The following is a 16,894-nucleotide window of genomic DNA, read 5'->3' as shown; positions in this document are numbered from 1 at the left end:
CAGTCTCTACTAAAAAAAAAAAAAAAAAAAAAAAAAAAAAAAAAAAAAAAATTAACAAAATTAGCCGGGTGTGGTGGCACACGCCTGTAGTCTCAGCTAGTCGGGAGGGTGAGGCAGGAAGACTGTTTGAGCCCAAGAGGTCGAGGCTGCAGTGAGCCATGATCCCTGGGCAACAGAGCGAGACCCTGTCTCAAAAAAATGAAGATTAAAAGAATAAAGTTACCTAAATTATATTACATCAATAACATGACTTGTAGCATATAAATTCAACAGACCCCCAAGAGATTCAAATATAAATTTTGAGGCGGGACACAATGGCTTACGCCTGTAATCCCAGCACTTTGGGAGGCTGAGGCAGGCAGATCACTTGAGGTCAGGAGTTCAAGACCAGCCTGGGCAACATAATGAAAACCCGTCTCTACTGAAAATACAAAAATTAGCCAGGTGTGGAGGTGCGCACCTGTGATCCCAGCTACTCAGGAGACTGAGGCAGGAGAATCACTTGAACCTGGGAGGCCGAGGTTGCAGTGAGTTGAGATCACACCACTGCATTCCAGCCTGGGTGACTGAGCGGGACTCCGTCTCAAAAAAAAAATGTGTTTTTGAGAAGAGCAGTAGTTTCTATTTTTCCCATAGAACAGACAATGCTACAAATTTGATGCAGCTGACTGCCTAGTGAAAGTCTAAATTATTCAGAAATATGTGCTGTCTATATTTTAATTATTATTATTATTTTTTTTTTTCTTGAGATGAAGTCTCGCTCTTGCCCCCGAGGCTGGAGTGCTACAATGCAATCTTGGCTCACTGCAACCTCCGCCTCCCAGGTTCAAGCGATTCTCCTGCCTCAGCCTCCCGAGTAGCTGGGATTACAGACACCTGCTACCATGCCCGGCTAATTTTTGTATTTTTAGTAGAGATGGGGTTTCACCATGTTGGCCAGGCTGGTCTTGAACTCCTGACCTCAGGTGAGCTGCCTGCCTTGGCCTCCTAAAGTGTTGGGATTACAGGCGTGAGCCATCGCACCTAGCCTATTTTAATTATCATTATTATTTATTTTTATTTTTTTTTAGACGGAGTATCACTCTGTCGCCCAGGCTGGAATGCAGTGGCACTATCTCGGCTCACTGCAAGCTCCGCCTCCTGGGTTAACGCCATTCTCCTGCCTCAGCCTCCCGAGTAGCTGGGACTACAGGCACCCGCCACCATGCCCGGCTAATTTTTTGTATTTTTAGTAAAGACAGGGTTTCACCGTGTTAGCCAGGATGGTTTTGATCTCCTGACCTCATGATCCACCCACCTCGGCCTCCCCAAAGTGCTGGGATTACAGGCGTGAGCCACTGCGCCTGGCCAATTATTTTTAAGAAAAGCGACTGAAGCACAGTGCCCGTTTCACTACAAGTCAGAGGTTCCATTCTAACATGAAGGTAAAATGTTGAAACGCCCTGCACATTATCAGAGATTCGCATTTTCCAAGAAAGGCTATCTTAGAGAAGGGCAGAAATAGATGGATCTTCAATCTCTTGGGAAGTCTGCAAAGTAACAGGTTGCTCACATAGCATAGCTGTGTCTGATGCAGCCATCCCGAGGGTGCCATAATCTGCCCTAAAAGGTCCCCCGGAGCCTGCAGTGCTGTGGGTGAGACTGCACAGGAAATAAAAAGAAGGCAGCTGTACGGCACACAGGGCACAAGCCGGTGTTGTCCAAGCCCGGCGAGGAGCCTGGCTGACGTTCAGGAAGTTGATGAACAGAAGCGGCTTCGCTTATCACTAACCAAACAGGGCAATTTCATGACTCACAGTCATTGTCAAAAAGCTTGACCTACAGTGGAATTACTGGCTTTTATTAACTATCCTGAGGTAATGATATAAAGAATCAGAAATTCCTCAGCAAGAGATTTTTAAATGATGTTTTGGCTCTTTCTCAAGGGAAAATAAAGATGATAAAACCTTCACCCATGGAACAAATATTTATCCAGCATTTCATAAGGATGAGGCTATGTAGAGACACACAGACATACCGAAAGCAAAGAGGTGAGTGGGCCAACATGCCACTGAGGGACCAAATGAGACTGGCATGGACTCCATACCAAGAAAGCACTTTCAGGACATACACAGCTAAGAGATCAAGGCTGGGTGGCTCTGGCAGAGATCAATGGAACACAGCAGAGAACCCAGAAATAGGCCCAAACACATGTGCCCAACTGATTTTTGACAACAATGCAAAAGTAATTCAATGGAGGAAAGGTGGTCTTTTCTTTTTTTTTTTTTTTTTTTTTTTTTTTTTGAGACGGAGTCTCGCTCTGTCGCCCAGGCTGGAGTGCAGTGGCCGCATCTCAGCTCACTGCAAGCTCCGCCTCCCGGGTCTATGCCATTCTCCTGCCTCAGCCTCCCGAGTAGCTGGGACTACAGGCGCCCGCCACCTCACCCGGCTAGTTTTTTGTATTTTTTAGTAGAGACGGGGTTTCACCGTATTAGCCAGGCTGGTCTCGATCTCCTGACCTTGTGATCCGCCCGTCTCGGCCTCCCAAAGTGCTGGGATTACAGGCTTGAGCCACCGCGCCCGGCCGGAAAGGTGGTCTTTTCAACAAACGGTGTCAGAGTAACCGGATGTTCACAGGCCAAAAAAATGAAACTTGACCTAAGTTTCATACCATATACAAAAATTAATTCAAAATGGATCACAGACATACATGTGCAATGTAAAACAATAAAACTTTCTGAAAAATACAGAGGAGAAAATATTCAGGACGTAGGGTTAGGCACAGAGCTCTTAAAATTGATACCATAAAAGGAATCATTCGTAAATTGGGCTTCATAAACTAAAAACTTTTGCCCTGAGAAAACCCTGTAAGAGGATGAGAAGACGAGCTACAGAGTAAGAGAAAATATTTGCAAACCATATATCCAACGGAGGACTTGAATCTAAGATACGCCAAGCTCAATGGCTCACACCTAAAATCCCAACACTTCGGGAGGCCAAAGCAAGGGGATCACTTGAGTCCAGGAGTTTGAGACAGCCTGGGCAACACTGCGAGACCCCAGCTCTACAAAAGATTTTCTACAGTCAGCTGGGTGCGGTGGCGTGTAACTGTAGTCCTAGTTACTCAGACGGCTGAGGCAGAGGGTCCCCTGGGCCCAGGAGTTCAAGGTGGCAGTACACCACGATTATACCACCGTACTCCAATCTGGGTGACAGAGGGAGACCCTGTCTCTAAAAAATTTTTAATTAATTAACTAATTTAATGTATAAAGAACTCTCAAAACTCAACAATGAGAAAAAAATATATAACAGGCAGGCCTTACGCCTGTAATCCCAGCACTTTGGGAGGCTAGGGCAGGAGGATCCCTTGAGGCCAGGAGTTTGAGACCAGACTGAGCAAAATGGCAAAACCCTGTCTCTCCAAAAAATATGGAAATTAGCTGGGCATGGTGGCACTAGCCTGTAGTCCCAGCTACTTGGGGCCAGGGGTGGGGGTGAAAGGCGCTTAGGCGAGAGGACTGCTTGAACCCGAGGAGGTCCAGGCTGCAGTGAGCTGTGATCACACCACTGGACTCCAGCCTGGGCGACAGCAAGACCATGTCTCAAAAAACAGTACAATAAGCAAGCCATCCAGCTGAGTGTGGTGGTTCACACCTATAATCCCAGCACTTTGGGAGGCTGAGGCGGGTGGATCACCTAAGGTCAGGAGTTTGAGACCAGCCTGTCCAACATGGTGAAACCCTTGTCTCTGCTAAAATAAAAAAAAAATTACCTGGGCTTGGTGGCACGCGCCTGTAAGCCCAGCTACTTGGGAGGCTGAGGCAGAAGAATTGCTTGAACCCCAGAGGTGGAGGTTGCAGTGAGCTGAGATCGCACCACTGCACTCCAACCTGGGCGACAGAGCGAGACCCTGTCTCAGAGAAAAAAAAAAAAAAAAAAAAAAAGAATGGGCAACATAAGAAGGCCCCACATGAGACTAGCATCAGTTTTAGAAAGAATACAGGTGATGAAAGGAAATACGATTTGAGAAAATTTCACTATCGAACACTATTTGGAGTGAAAACTCTCCAGATTTCATGACAGATTTAATCAGACTGATGGTGAATGCTGAGCAAAATAAGAATAAATCTAGACAAAGCGGACAGAAACTATACAATACCAAACACACACAAAAAAAGTATAAGAGTCATCAGGAAGTAAAGACAGATTAGCTACAAAAATAAAAATTATGCTGACAGCAGACCTCTCTATAGCAAAATGAGCCAAAAGATAATAAAATATTATCTTCAAAGTGTTGGAATTACATGCCCAACTAAATAGATTTCAAGACATTATGAAATGAAGGCATTTCAGGCAATACTGTTTACTGAAAAGAACCCCTGAAGGATGTATTAAAAGATCAGCAAGAAGGAAACCGAACTCCTCAGAGGAGTAACACTCAAGAAGCAATGATAAGTAAACAAACTGGCAATTAAATTAACTGTAAATTAATCTAAACAAGCATTAGCTATTAAATAAGTTTTTAAAAGGTCATTTTAAAAAGATGAAACAGGCCGGGCGCGGTGGCTCAAGCCTGTAATCCCAGCACTTTGGGAGGCAGAGACGGGCGGATCACGAGGTCAGAAGATCGAGACCATCCTGGTTAACACGGTGAAACCTCGTCTCTACTAAAAAAAAAAAAATACAAAAAACTAGCCGGGCGAGGTGGCGGCGCCTGTAGTCCCAGCTACTCGGGAGGCTGAGCCAGGAGAATGGCGTAAACCCGGGAGGCGGAGCTTGCAGTGAGCTGAGATCCGGCAACCCTGTCTTTGGCAGCAACACGGATGGAGCTGGAGGCCATTATCCTAAGTCAAATAACTCAGACACAGAAAATCAAATACTGCATGTTCTCACAAGTGAGAGCTAAACAAACAGTGGGTGAACATAGACACCAAGACGTAAATAATAGACACTGGGGAGTCCTTAGGCGGGGAGAATGGGTGGGATGCTGGTGAGGGTTTAAACAAATTATCTACGGAGTACAATGTTCACCGTTTGGGTGGTGGGTGCACTAGAAGCCCAAACCTCACTATTGTCCAAGATACTCACGTAGCAAACCTGCACACATGCCTCCGAATCTAAAATTGAAAAGAATTTTTAAAAGAATTACCAAAACCCTGGGGTTCAGATCACCACCATCTCTCTCAAGGATTTACTGGAGAAGCCTCCTAACTTGCCTCCTCTTCTCTCCCCTTTTTATGGACTGAGCATTTATGCCCCCCCCCCCCAAATTCATATGTGGAAGCCCTGACCCTCAGCGTGATGTTCTACGGAGGTGGGGCCTTGGCCCCATGATGGGGTTAATATCTTTATGAAAAGAGGAAGAAACACCAGAACATGTGCTTGTTGCTCGCTCTCTCTCTTCTCTTATTCTCACTCTCATGCTCTCTGCCATATGAAAACACAGCAAGAAGGCAGCTATCTGTAAGCAAGGAATAGGGCTCTCACCAGGAACCACACTGACTAGCATTTTGATTTTCAACTTCCCAGCCCCCAGAACTGGCAGAAATAAATGTCTGTTGTTTAAGAAAAAAAAAAAAAAAAAACAAAACAGAAACAAAAGCTATCCCAAGCCAACACTACCCAAAAGAAATTTGGTATAGATGATGAAAGCAGATAAAAAAGACTTTACAGCAAAAAGCAATACATTAGAAGAAAGAGGTCATTACCAACTGATAAAGGGAATAACTCATCACGAGGAAGAGTCCTAAATCTGTTTTCACTTAAAAATTTGGCATCAAAATACATAAGGCAAAGTTTGACAAATTACAAGAATAAAATTAAAATACATAATTATAATGGGACAAAAAGATATAAAAGATATAGAAAATTTGTATACAGTGAACAAATGAGTTAACACATTTTCCCAAATTCCAACAATACACTAATGAACTATAAATCAATCTTATAACCACCATTAAAAAATTTTTTTAACTGAATGGAAAATATCAGAGTGCACCCCAAATGACAAAGGTAAGCATTACCTTGTTAAACTTTTGTTTATAGTTGTATATTGAGTGATGATGCCCTTTTTGCTGTGGGTTACAATTGAAGTTTGAAGTCTTCAATCTAATAGATTTAAATCAAAGTCTGCACCCCAAAACACGTTCCTCTCAAGTACACAGGAATTATTACAAAATCTGATGATTTACTATGCACAAAAGAAGTCTCAACCAAACCCAGGGAATCCATGTCATTTTCTGAGCTTGAGAAAAGGCGGCCACAAGAACCATCTCTTAGTTGGTTCCCTGGGACTCTTTTCAATAACCTGAGCTCACCGGAATGATCTAGAACATGTCTCTCATCCCTATAAGTGCTGGCTAACCTGGCTAGTTGTTATTTGTGTCTAGCATGTAATAGAACTCTAAAAATTGGGGGTAGAATGAAATATTGTTCAGTGAAAGAATTAGGGCAATCTTAGAAGTGGAAACTAAGCCAAGGTTAACCATTTCCTACTTTTTGAGAGACTCCGCTATACATAGAGTTGAATACTAGAAGAAATATATCAGGGAAAAAAAAAAAGGTTGAAAATTGTTTGAGCTTTGGTACAAGCAGAGGGCATGTGGGTGCCTGGGGTCACAGACTCCAAGAGTGAACAGGCACAGGATGCCAGCGAGAAGCTGGCTAGTGGGAAGGGACAATTCTAGCCAGATCAGCCCTTTTTTATCAATAGAGAAAGTAACTTTTCAAAGACACACCTCTAGCAGTTCAAAAAGAATCAGAGTACACAGTCCCCATCAGCCTTCTAAACCGCTCTTCCATTTCAGGCCAATGTCTACAGCCCTGGAGTGGCAAACCCAACAGCGCGCCAGGGATGGGTCAGGGGGTAATAGGCTGCTGTGTCATGTGAAAGAGTTAGACAAGCCAAGGCAGGTCTGTCTGTCTAAGCAGAGTGAGATGGTCAGAATTTTGGCATGCAGCAAGAAAAGGAAAGGACTAGAAATCGTGTATACATTCAACGTGCGTGGTCAGCCCACACTGTCAGTTCTCAAATACTCGTCTGAGGTGGGGGACTGGTAAAAGTATGGATAGGCTGGAAAAAGAAAAATCTTTTTTTTTTTTTTGAGATGGAGTTTCGCTCTTGTTGCCCAAGTTGGAGTGCAATGGCATGATCTCGGCTCACTGCAACCTCGGCCTGCTGGGTTCAAGCAATTCTCCTGCCTCAGCCTCCCGAGTAGCCGGGATTACAGGTGCGCACCACCACGCCTGGCTAATATTTGTATTTTTAGTAGAAACAGGATTTCATCATGTTAGCCAGGCTGGTCTCGAACTCCTGACCTCAGGTGATCCACCCACCTCAGCCTCCCAAAGTGCTGAGGTTAAAATTCACATAACAGAAAACAAGCCATTTTCAAGGGCACAACTCAGTGGCATTTAGTACATTCACGGGTTGTGCAGCCACCACATCTATCTCGTTCTAAAACATTTTCATCACCCCAAAAGGAAACCGCCTGCCCATTACGCAGTTGGTTCCACTTCTCCCCTCTCCCCAGCCCCTGGAAACCACGAATCTGTTTTCCATCTATATGAATTCATCTACTCTGGATATTTCTTATCAATGGAATCAAACAATATGTCTGGCTTCTGTTACTTAGCAGATTTTCAAGGTTCATCCATGTTCTATCAGGTATCAGTGAGAAAGAAATGTCCAAAGCCTGCAAAAGCCAAACCTACAGCACTGAGCCAGCAGCTGAAGAAGGGAGAAGAGGGTTAAGGGTAACGCCATTGTCAGCCTTGGGGACTGAAAGGACTCAGGGACCGTTACACAAATAGGAGACAGAGAAGGTGCAGGGTGGGGCAAGGGGCGATTAGTTTCTTCTGGACAGAGTCTACAGTGCTAGGAAAAACTCATATTGGAGATGTCCACTAGGCAGCTGGAAACAGTCTAGAGCTTCAGAGAGAAGGGAATGGTGGCTCCAGAGGAAAAAAAGCACGGAGATGCTGTCTCACAGACCCCTGAGGCCGAGGGGATACACACACACCTGCGACAACTGCTGCTGCTCAGACACACAACCCATGAACTGTCCTTGCCGTTTTCAGGAAGTCACACATCCATTTACAAAACTCCAGGGGTGAACAACAAAAAGTGAGGCTCAGGATAGAAAAAATATTACCCTCACCCCAGAGCAAAGCTTAGCCTGTTTGTACTGGCTTTTGCAAAAAGAACCAATTCACAAAGACAGCAGTTGGCATTTTCCAATAAATATTTCCTCCACCCCCTTTGAACCTTGTATTACGAGATGCCATCGTTCTCTGCTTCCAGTTTAATCTACCAGCATCTAACCCTCCTGGGACTCCTGTCAGTTTTATGATTCATTTAGAAGTTTGGTGTAAATATACGGTCCCACCACGCTGACTGCAATTCTGGAAGTAAAATACTTATTTCATCCTAATTGAACAATTCCTCTCAGTAATTCTAACCTACAAAGGGAGGGCTGATCCCTCTCCATTCTCTCCTCACATCCACTCTGAGCCGGCATCAGGCTCTCTGAAGATCCTTGTCTCACCCTGGCCTTGCTTTTAAATGTCAAGAGCAACAATAATTGTTTCTTCCTCCAAAGAGATGCCAAGTCCTACACAAATCCATTTAAATGTATGCAAAAGAATCTTCACCTACTTAAAATATAGATTTATATGTTTATGTATTTATACACAAATGTATACACATATAAAATTTTATAAAATATACTTCTATGGTTGACTCTTGAACAACGTACGTTTGAACTGTGAAGGTCCACTTACACTCAAATCTTCTACCTATGCCACCCGAGACAGCACGACCAAACCCTCCTCTTCCTCCTCTATCTACTCAACGTGAACACTATGAGCATGAAGACTTTTACGGTGGTCCATTTCCACTTAATGAATAGTAAATATTTTTTCTCTTCCTTCTGATTTTAACATTTTCTTTTCTCTAGCTTTATTATAAGAATACAGTACATAATACATACAACATACACAGTATGTGTTGATTGGCTATTTTATATCAGTAAGGCTTCCAGTCTACAGTAGGCTATTATTAGTTAAGTTTTAGGGGAGTCAAAAGCTATATACATTATTTTCTCTTTTTTTCTTTAAGAAACAGGGTCTTGCTGTGTTGCCCAAGCTGGCCTCAAAGTCCTGGGCACAAGCAATCCTCTCGCCACTGCCTCCCTAGTCTCTAGGACTACAAGACATGCACAGATTTTCAACTGCACAGGAGATGACCCCCATGCCCCCCATCCCCACGTTGTTCCAGAGTCAACTGTAAACTATTTTCTCTACCCTCTAACTGTTAAGGTCAGGCTCAAACTGAGAAAGGAAATTATTCCAGCAAACTTAGAACAAAGGAATGGGAGGGAAGTAAAGCACCAGCAACTGGTACTTTAATTGAGGCAGAGCTCCTCAGTTAGAGGACAAATTCCTGGAGTCCTGGGGGCAGATACAAGTGTAAGTTAAGGGGTGAGGGTTACCTGTGATGAAAGCAAGCTCCCAGAAGCTAACCTCTTCCTCTGGGAGGCCACCTCATCTCCCAGGCACGCTCTGATCACACAGCTCTATGCTCTGCTCCCTCATTCATTCCTCCACCCAGCATGTTCCAGGCACTGTTCCAGGCATGAGGGCCCCACAGTGAGCCAGACAGACAAAGCCCCTGTCCCTGCCCCACAGAGCTTGTGATCCGAAGGGGCACCAGTAAAGGAGGGCAGGGATGAAAGACAGAGAAAGAAAACACAGCATTGTCAGATAAGCGGTGACAATAGACAAATAATGTCCCAGAATACGTATGTCACATGGGAAGGTGAACAGGGCTGGCCAGGGTGGAGATGGGGACAAATTTCACGAGTGTTGAGGGGAGGGGCTGAGTGAATCTCAGGACCCGAAAGAGATAAGGGAATGAGCCACAGGTGAGTGCCTGGAGAAAGAACCTTCCGTGAGGATATGCGTGGGAAGAGCAGGGAGGCCTAGGCAGCTGTGAGCAGAGGGGTGGGGGCAGAAGCAGAGAGGGGCATGCCTGCTACTTTGCTGTGATTTGTTTATTATCTATGCACCTGATTGAAATGGAGGCGCCCTGAGAGCAGGGCCTGCACCACACACGCACAACTCTACCCAGAGCCTTTCGGGCCAGAACCAGGTGCGGCGGATGGGAGGGAGCATGGATAGGGAAGAACCGGGTGAATCAGGAAACTTTTCCAAAGGAAAAATGAGCCGCTAAGCAAGGCTGTTGGCAGGTGCAGGTAACGTGCCAGAATTCACTGTAAGCTTAAAGCCTTCGCCAAAGGCTTTTAATTTCAACACATGCAGGACATTTTCCAAGAAAACACTCTGCTTTAATCTTATAATGGAAGTCAATAACAAAACAGGATTCGCATTGCTGTATGCACATGAGAAAAAAAAATTCATTTTCCAGACTACTTTGCTAGAAAAATCACTCCCTAAAATTTAAAAATGTCTATATTTAACTCATTTTAGCTACATAGGTGGCATACATACATTGTCTGTTTACACAGCTTTCATAGACAACCATAACATACTTTCCAGTTCACTGGAGAAGACTCTGGGGAAAAAAGCTACTTCTTAATTCTGTATTCTAGCAATAATAGCCTCCACTTGGACACATCAAAGGAATTAATGGTCAGCTCATCTGAGTGGTAATTACAAAAACTAGCTTTAGACCAGGCCCCAATAAGCCTTTTCTATAAAGGGCCAGATAGTAAATATTTTAGGCTTTGTAAGCATCACACAGTATTGAATCCATAGCCTTCTTTACTTTTGGGGGCTTTCTTTCCTGCGAGTTTTGCTTGTTTGCTTGTTTGTTTACCATGCTAGGGAAAAAATGTAAAAACAACCTAACTTCTGAGCCAAACAGGCCACGGTTTGCCAACCCCGGCTTTCGACCACCACGAGAAGGGGGCACGTGGAGTTCCAAGCTCCTCCTTATTAAATCCAAAGGGGCAGGAGCCCCACGGTTCTGGATTACCTCTTTCAGTCTCTCCAGCTCATTCTGGAGGGCCTGTTTGGATATTTCCACTTCAATCATCTGCTGTCGGAGAGTTTCGTTTTCATCCTCAGCTTTAGCGCGCTTTTCCTCCACCGTCTTCAGTTCGTGGTGCAATCTGACAGATACATCTTTGGCTACCTGCATCGACCCACAGAGATCATTATCAGGATATGAGGCTTTGTGTGTGCTAAGGGTACTATCAGACAACGTCAGAGGCAAAAACATTAATATGATATTGCACCACATAGCAAAGACCCTAGCAGTACATAACCGACCTATTTTTAAAAGGAGGAGGAGATTCGTTTAAAAATGAAATCAACATCTGGACTAAAAGGCCACTCCGGCTGGTCTGATAGTGGTGCATTATCAGAACGTGCTAACATTACTGTCACTAAAGTTGGTATACAACCCCCCCAACTGCTAAAGTTAAATGGCTTTAAAATAAATAGTTTTTAAAGCCCACTTTGGATAACCCTCCTCCCCCATAGATGGTCACCACGAATGCCAATTCTGCCCAGGCTCACGGGCTTTAAGCGAGAAATTTAAATAATAGTAAACAAATAAACATTTCTATTCACTAAAGTAATACCGAACCCACCTGCTAACAAAACAAATAAGTTGCCTGTAATCCCAGCACTTTGGGAGGCAAAGAAAGGAGGATCACTTGAGGTCAGGAGTTTGAGCCCAGCGTGGGAACCACAGTGAGACCCTGTCTCTAAAAAAATTATAAAAATAAAAAATAATCCAGGCATGGTGGTGCCTATAGTCCCAGCTACTCGGGAGGTGAAGATGGGAGGGTCGCTTGAGCCCAGGGAGTCTGAGGTAATAGTGAGCTATGATGGTGCCTCTGCACTCCAGCCTGAGTGACAGAGCAAGATCCTGTGTCTAAAATAATAAAAAAAAAATGCTGCATGCTTAAGATGTTCAATGTAGTCAAGTTTTAAATTTTGTACTGTGGCTCTGGTATGGTAAACCATTTGAATGAGCAAAGCAGTTAAACATGTTTACTTTCTAAAAGCAAATGAGGAAAGAGGCCTTGTAAGAGAAATATAAATCACCCTTTATTACACCGAATGACATTTTGTTAGTGGTTTATAACTTTGGTAGAATTACAGAGGTTCTTTTCCTGTTATCACACTGAAAGGCTAGATGAGACTTCACAAGTACTCTGGTAATAAAGAGAACAGTATGCATAATTCATCTCTAGATAAATGATCTGATAATCAGGTCATGAGGGCCTCACTGCCCACGGAGAGACAATGGCATAAAGTCTGGGATTTCTTCCCATTATTCCCACTTCTCCCAGTGGTTCTCAAAGACACCTTAGACAATTTGTGATGATTTCTCCTGGCGTTAGATCCTCACTACACAAGTCTCGCTTGGGTTATGGGAATGTCAGGATTTCTGCATCCTAGAAACCTAAATAACAATAAAAAATGTGAAGTGATATGGTCAACTTTTACGAGTGGCCTTTGACTACACTGATAATAGATTTTTTTTTAAATAGATTTTTTTTAAATTTCATATCTTTCAGAGTTTCTGCAGAATTTCTATCCAATTGTCAGACCCATTGGCATGTATTAATTCTTTGTTATCGCAGATTATTATCATTTTTTTAAAGTTAACATTATGACAAATTTAAACCTTGGGCTGTCAAAGTCACACAACTACACACACTCTATAAGCCATAAAGCAAACCAAGACTGTTTCTGCTGCAATCTGTAGAGACAGACACAAGCAGGGAAAAAACACCAGGGCAATGTGCACGTGGCCAGCCAGTCCTGCAGCCTCGGGGGTGCACGCACCACCCCTCTCACTCACCTTCAAGTCCTGCTCCAGGCTTCGAATAAGCTCGCCATCCACCTGACCTGTCTCAGCCACTTTCAGGCTTTTCTGCTCAGCTTTCCGAAGACGGTACTGCAGGATTCGGCAGTTTTTATTAGCACGGTCCAGTTCTCGCCGAAGTTCCTGCAGCTGGTAAACATCTTCCTCTAAATAACTGTCTCTCATCTCTTCCATCTCAGCACGGAGTTCATCTAACTCATCCTATGCAAACCAGACAGAGAAGATTTATGAGCGAAGTACATCAAAAAAGGATGGTGTGTCTCTCCTTCATCCCCGCTCCTCAATACTAAATATCGAAAACCTGCACGCTTACCCATCAGCTCAAGGCCACGCCTGTGTGATAGGCAGCAGAACCTCTGGAAATTTGCACGAGATATATATAACTGAGTATCTGTTCAAATCTTATGTAACCAGAAGCTAATAAACTGGATTATTCACTGTGGCGTCTCAGAACTTATCCCACTCCCAACATCTCCGTACATAATCAAATAAAATCAATTCTGCAGATAATCGAACCTTTCGATTCAAACCAAACACTGACCTAAGCCTTTATCTCTAAGGCATAATCTAGGTACTAAGATGAATCATAGGGACCCTGCCTTCAAAGAACATACACTTCAGGCCGGGCGCGGTGGCTCAAGCCTGTAATCCCAGCACTTTGGGAGGCCAAGACGGGCGGATCACGAGGTCAGGAGATCGAGACCATCCTGGCTAACACGGTGAAACCCCGTCTCTATTAAGAAATACAAAAAACTAGCCGGGCGAGGTGGCGGGCGCCTGTAGTCCCAGCTACTCGGGAGGCTGAGGCTGGAGAATGGCGTAAACCCGGGAGGGGGAGCTTGCAGTGAGCTGAGATCCGGCCACTGCACTCCAGCCTGGGTGACAGAGCGAGACTCCGTCTCAAAAAAAAAAAAAAAAAAAAAAAAAAAGAACATACACTTCAGTAGGATAACAACTGCTAATTGCCCTGGAACTGTAACATACCTGCAAATGTCCCAAAAATTCTGTTCCACAAGACGCATCTCAGCATCAACTAAGCGACTCTATCCACAAATGAGACATTTTCCATTATTTTAAATACACACTGGGTATGTTTCTTCCCATTCACCCATCCTGTATTTCCCACACCTCCACTCTTTGCTGTCCACAGGAATGTACCGTGAATACAGGAGAACCCAAGGAGTCATTCCTGGCTCTCCCTTCCCTCCCATTTTGCAGCCAAGCCCTCAGCCAGAGCTGTGCCCCTTCCGGACGGATCACCCTGGTCCAGGCCTCCATCCCTGGGGGAGGGGAGCCACACACAGATGTAAGTGGAGACACACAGGTGCCCACTGCCCAGCTGGCCCTTTAGTCCTCCTATAGTGTGTCCCCCACCCAGCAGAGTGATCCTTTTAATGTGCAAATCAGACCACCTCACTCCCTTCTCAAACCCTCCAGGGGCTTCCTTCTTTCCAGGCCTCCTAGGGCCTCCTGGCCACACTCCCTCCCTGCCCACGACTAGCCTTGCAGGGTCTGAGACTGCTCGCACCTTTGCTTCTTCAGGCCTCAAGACCTTACCTGCTATTCCCACTTCTGAAAACACTCCCCACTCCAGATGTCTGCAGAGTTCATTCCATCATATAACCTGAGGTCATGCAAAGCCTCCCCGACCACCCTCATCAGCCCCCAAGTCTCTAGTCTCTTGCTGGCTCTATTTCCTTCTCACCTCTGAGTGCCATCTAATAGTATTGGTATTTTTTCCTACTTACTGTCTGTCACCTACACTAACAAGGTAAGCTTCAGAGGGGAGCAAGCTTGTCTGTCTTGCTCCTCTGCATCCAGAGCAGCATGGAGCACACGGTAGGCCCTCAATAAATATTACTGAGTGAACACACAGGTGCGCCAGTGAACACTTACAAACACCAAATCAGAAAGCCAACTAACATCAGACACAACTGCATGCTCGCTTTGTTCCAGTCTTGCAGCCCAATGATGAAAGCTTCTTCCCAAACCTACAGACGTAGCTGCAGGTATGAGATACTCACGCTACTGAAGTGTTACACAAGATTTAAAGGAGGAACACTTTGGAAGGAGGAAGATTAAGAAAACACTCTAGGGGTTTTCTTGACTGGTTTCATAATTGATGTTTTAGATGCCTCCAGAATAGCATGCACTCAGTTATTCCCATTTACTTTATTCACTTAATATTAAGGTTCAAGAAAAAAAAGTATCGCGTACACTTAGACACCCTAATTGTCCATTCTTGTCCTGCTATTTAGTTTGTTCCTGGATTCTTACCACTCATGCTAATCCTGTATTTATTCTTAAAACCAGGAATTGACTAACAATATAAAACAACGTGCCCAACATCTGAGCCTCAGACAAAAAAAAAAGAACAAAAAGAAATCTCCTGAAGATGTGTTTATCCTAGGTAAGATTAAGTACAAGAAACACAACAAATAAAATTGGGAATCCTTATGGAAAAATAAGAGTTGGCACAAAATGGGGTGACGAAGATGCTTCAGTCAACCTTAGCTATACACAATGGTCGACTGGATAGGGCACAGATATGGCAACTCATCCCCCAATCCAGCCTGTAGGTTCTCTCCACTCTGCCTACACTATCCCATCAAGAGAATGAGCTACTCACTTGACCAGGACTCAACTGGAGCCTGTTTCAATAGGCTACCAAGGAGAACAGATGTTAACGAAGAGAGCTTCACCAACTTCCCAGTAGTCAAATGCATAAAATGTTCTTCTTCTTGGCTCCTAAATGTTCCTACAGAATTTCTATACCAATGATGAAAATATTAAAAATATAAGATGTCCTAATGTGTCCTAAGAAAGATCAATCTTAACACTGAAAATGTTGTGAACTCTGAGTTTCATTTCTTTTTTCCTCCATGGAAATCTCTCCTGGTAAATCCTGGTCCTTGTGGTAAGATCTGCTGGAACTGGAAGTTACTGAACTGAGCATAGGAGCTGATCAGCTGAACACACATAAACAGAATGGGTGGTCTGGGCTCTTCAGGGGACCAGAGAACACAGCTCTTTCAGGACAGTGCTTGCCAACCTTCCAGAAATCTTCCACAAAGAGGAGGCTGTTACTGACGCCTGATCACTGAGGCTTTGATGACGCCCTATGGGAGCTGTACCCCTACACTACCCACTCCTAGAGGAGGTCAACTGCAGACTGAACGCTTTAAAATGAGCCTTGTGGTTGTCACTCTTTCAATAGAGTGGGAAGTTAGTTCTGAATCTTCAAAAATCAACATCAAGTTTGATTCACACCCCATCCATGAAACTAATGGATCAGACTTTAAGAACCTAATAGCAATGCTTGTTTCTGAGTAAAGAGGTAATTGTTTCACTGAATCATTAATACAAATCGGTTCAATACAAGCAATAATCATTAAATGTTCAACACTAAGTCAATATACGTATATGTATATCCCTACATACAAATATACAGTGACTGTGGCCATTCTGTTCATGAGAAGAATGGTTTGTGGTTGCTTTTCCTTCCAGAAAGCCTTCCAGAGTCATTAATGCCTGGGATTATCTTAACTCAGACAAAAGTTTTTAAAATGCAATATAGCCCTAAGATGCAAGATACAGCTTCCAGGTATAAAACCTCTCTAGCTTTCAGACTTTGCAACAGGAGAACCCACATCCACCCTAATGTTAAATGCTACATTTTCATACATATGTTACAGGTGATGAAAACTGTTCAAGGGCTAGATGCAACCACGCCTCCACATCATTGAGCAGGCCAGATGTAAATAGCAATATTTTTTGGCACAAATATCACCAACATTAGCTGTACTGAAAAGAAAATTAGGGGCCGGGCGCGGTGGCTCACACCTGTAATCCCAGCACTTTGGGAAGCCGAGGCAGGCGGATCACGAGGTCAGGAGATGGAGGCCATACTGGCTAACACGGTGAAACCCCATCTCTACTAAAAATACAAAAAATTAGCCAGGCGTGGTGGCGGGCACCTATAGTCCCAGCTACTCGGGAGGCTAAGGCAGGAGAATGGCGTGAACCTAGGAGATAGAGCTTGCAGTGAGCAGA

The 16,894-nt window shown here is 44.1% G+C and overlaps 1 protein-coding gene across 10 annotated transcripts in view; it reads right to left on the bottom strand.

Annotated features, from left to right (window-relative positions):
• The window catches only part of MTCL1 (microtubule crosslinking factor 1), a 125,299-nt gene that overhangs the window by 100,508 nt on the left and 7,897 nt on the right, over positions 1-16,894 (bottom strand). For all 10 annotated transcript variants that reach the window (XM_050767349.1, XM_050767350.1, XM_050767351.1 and 7 more), the window contains exons 2-3: positions 12,818-13,042; positions 10,976-11,134 (exon numbers count right to left, since the gene is read on the bottom strand). In XM_050767349.1, the coding sequence (XP_050623306.1) occupies positions 10,976-11,134; positions 12,818-13,042 (384 nt within the window). The remainder of the gene's footprint in view (positions 1-10,975; positions 11,135-12,817; positions 13,043-16,894) is intronic.

Source organism: Macaca thibetana, chromosome 18 (assembly GCF_024542745.1).
Source record: "Macaca thibetana thibetana isolate TM-01 chromosome 18, ASM2454274v1, whole genome shotgun sequence".
In the NCBI taxonomy this organism is placed as follows: Eukaryota; Metazoa; Chordata; class Mammalia; order Primates; family Cercopithecidae; genus Macaca; species Macaca thibetana.
This window is presented reverse-complemented; position numbering and strand designations above follow the sequence as displayed.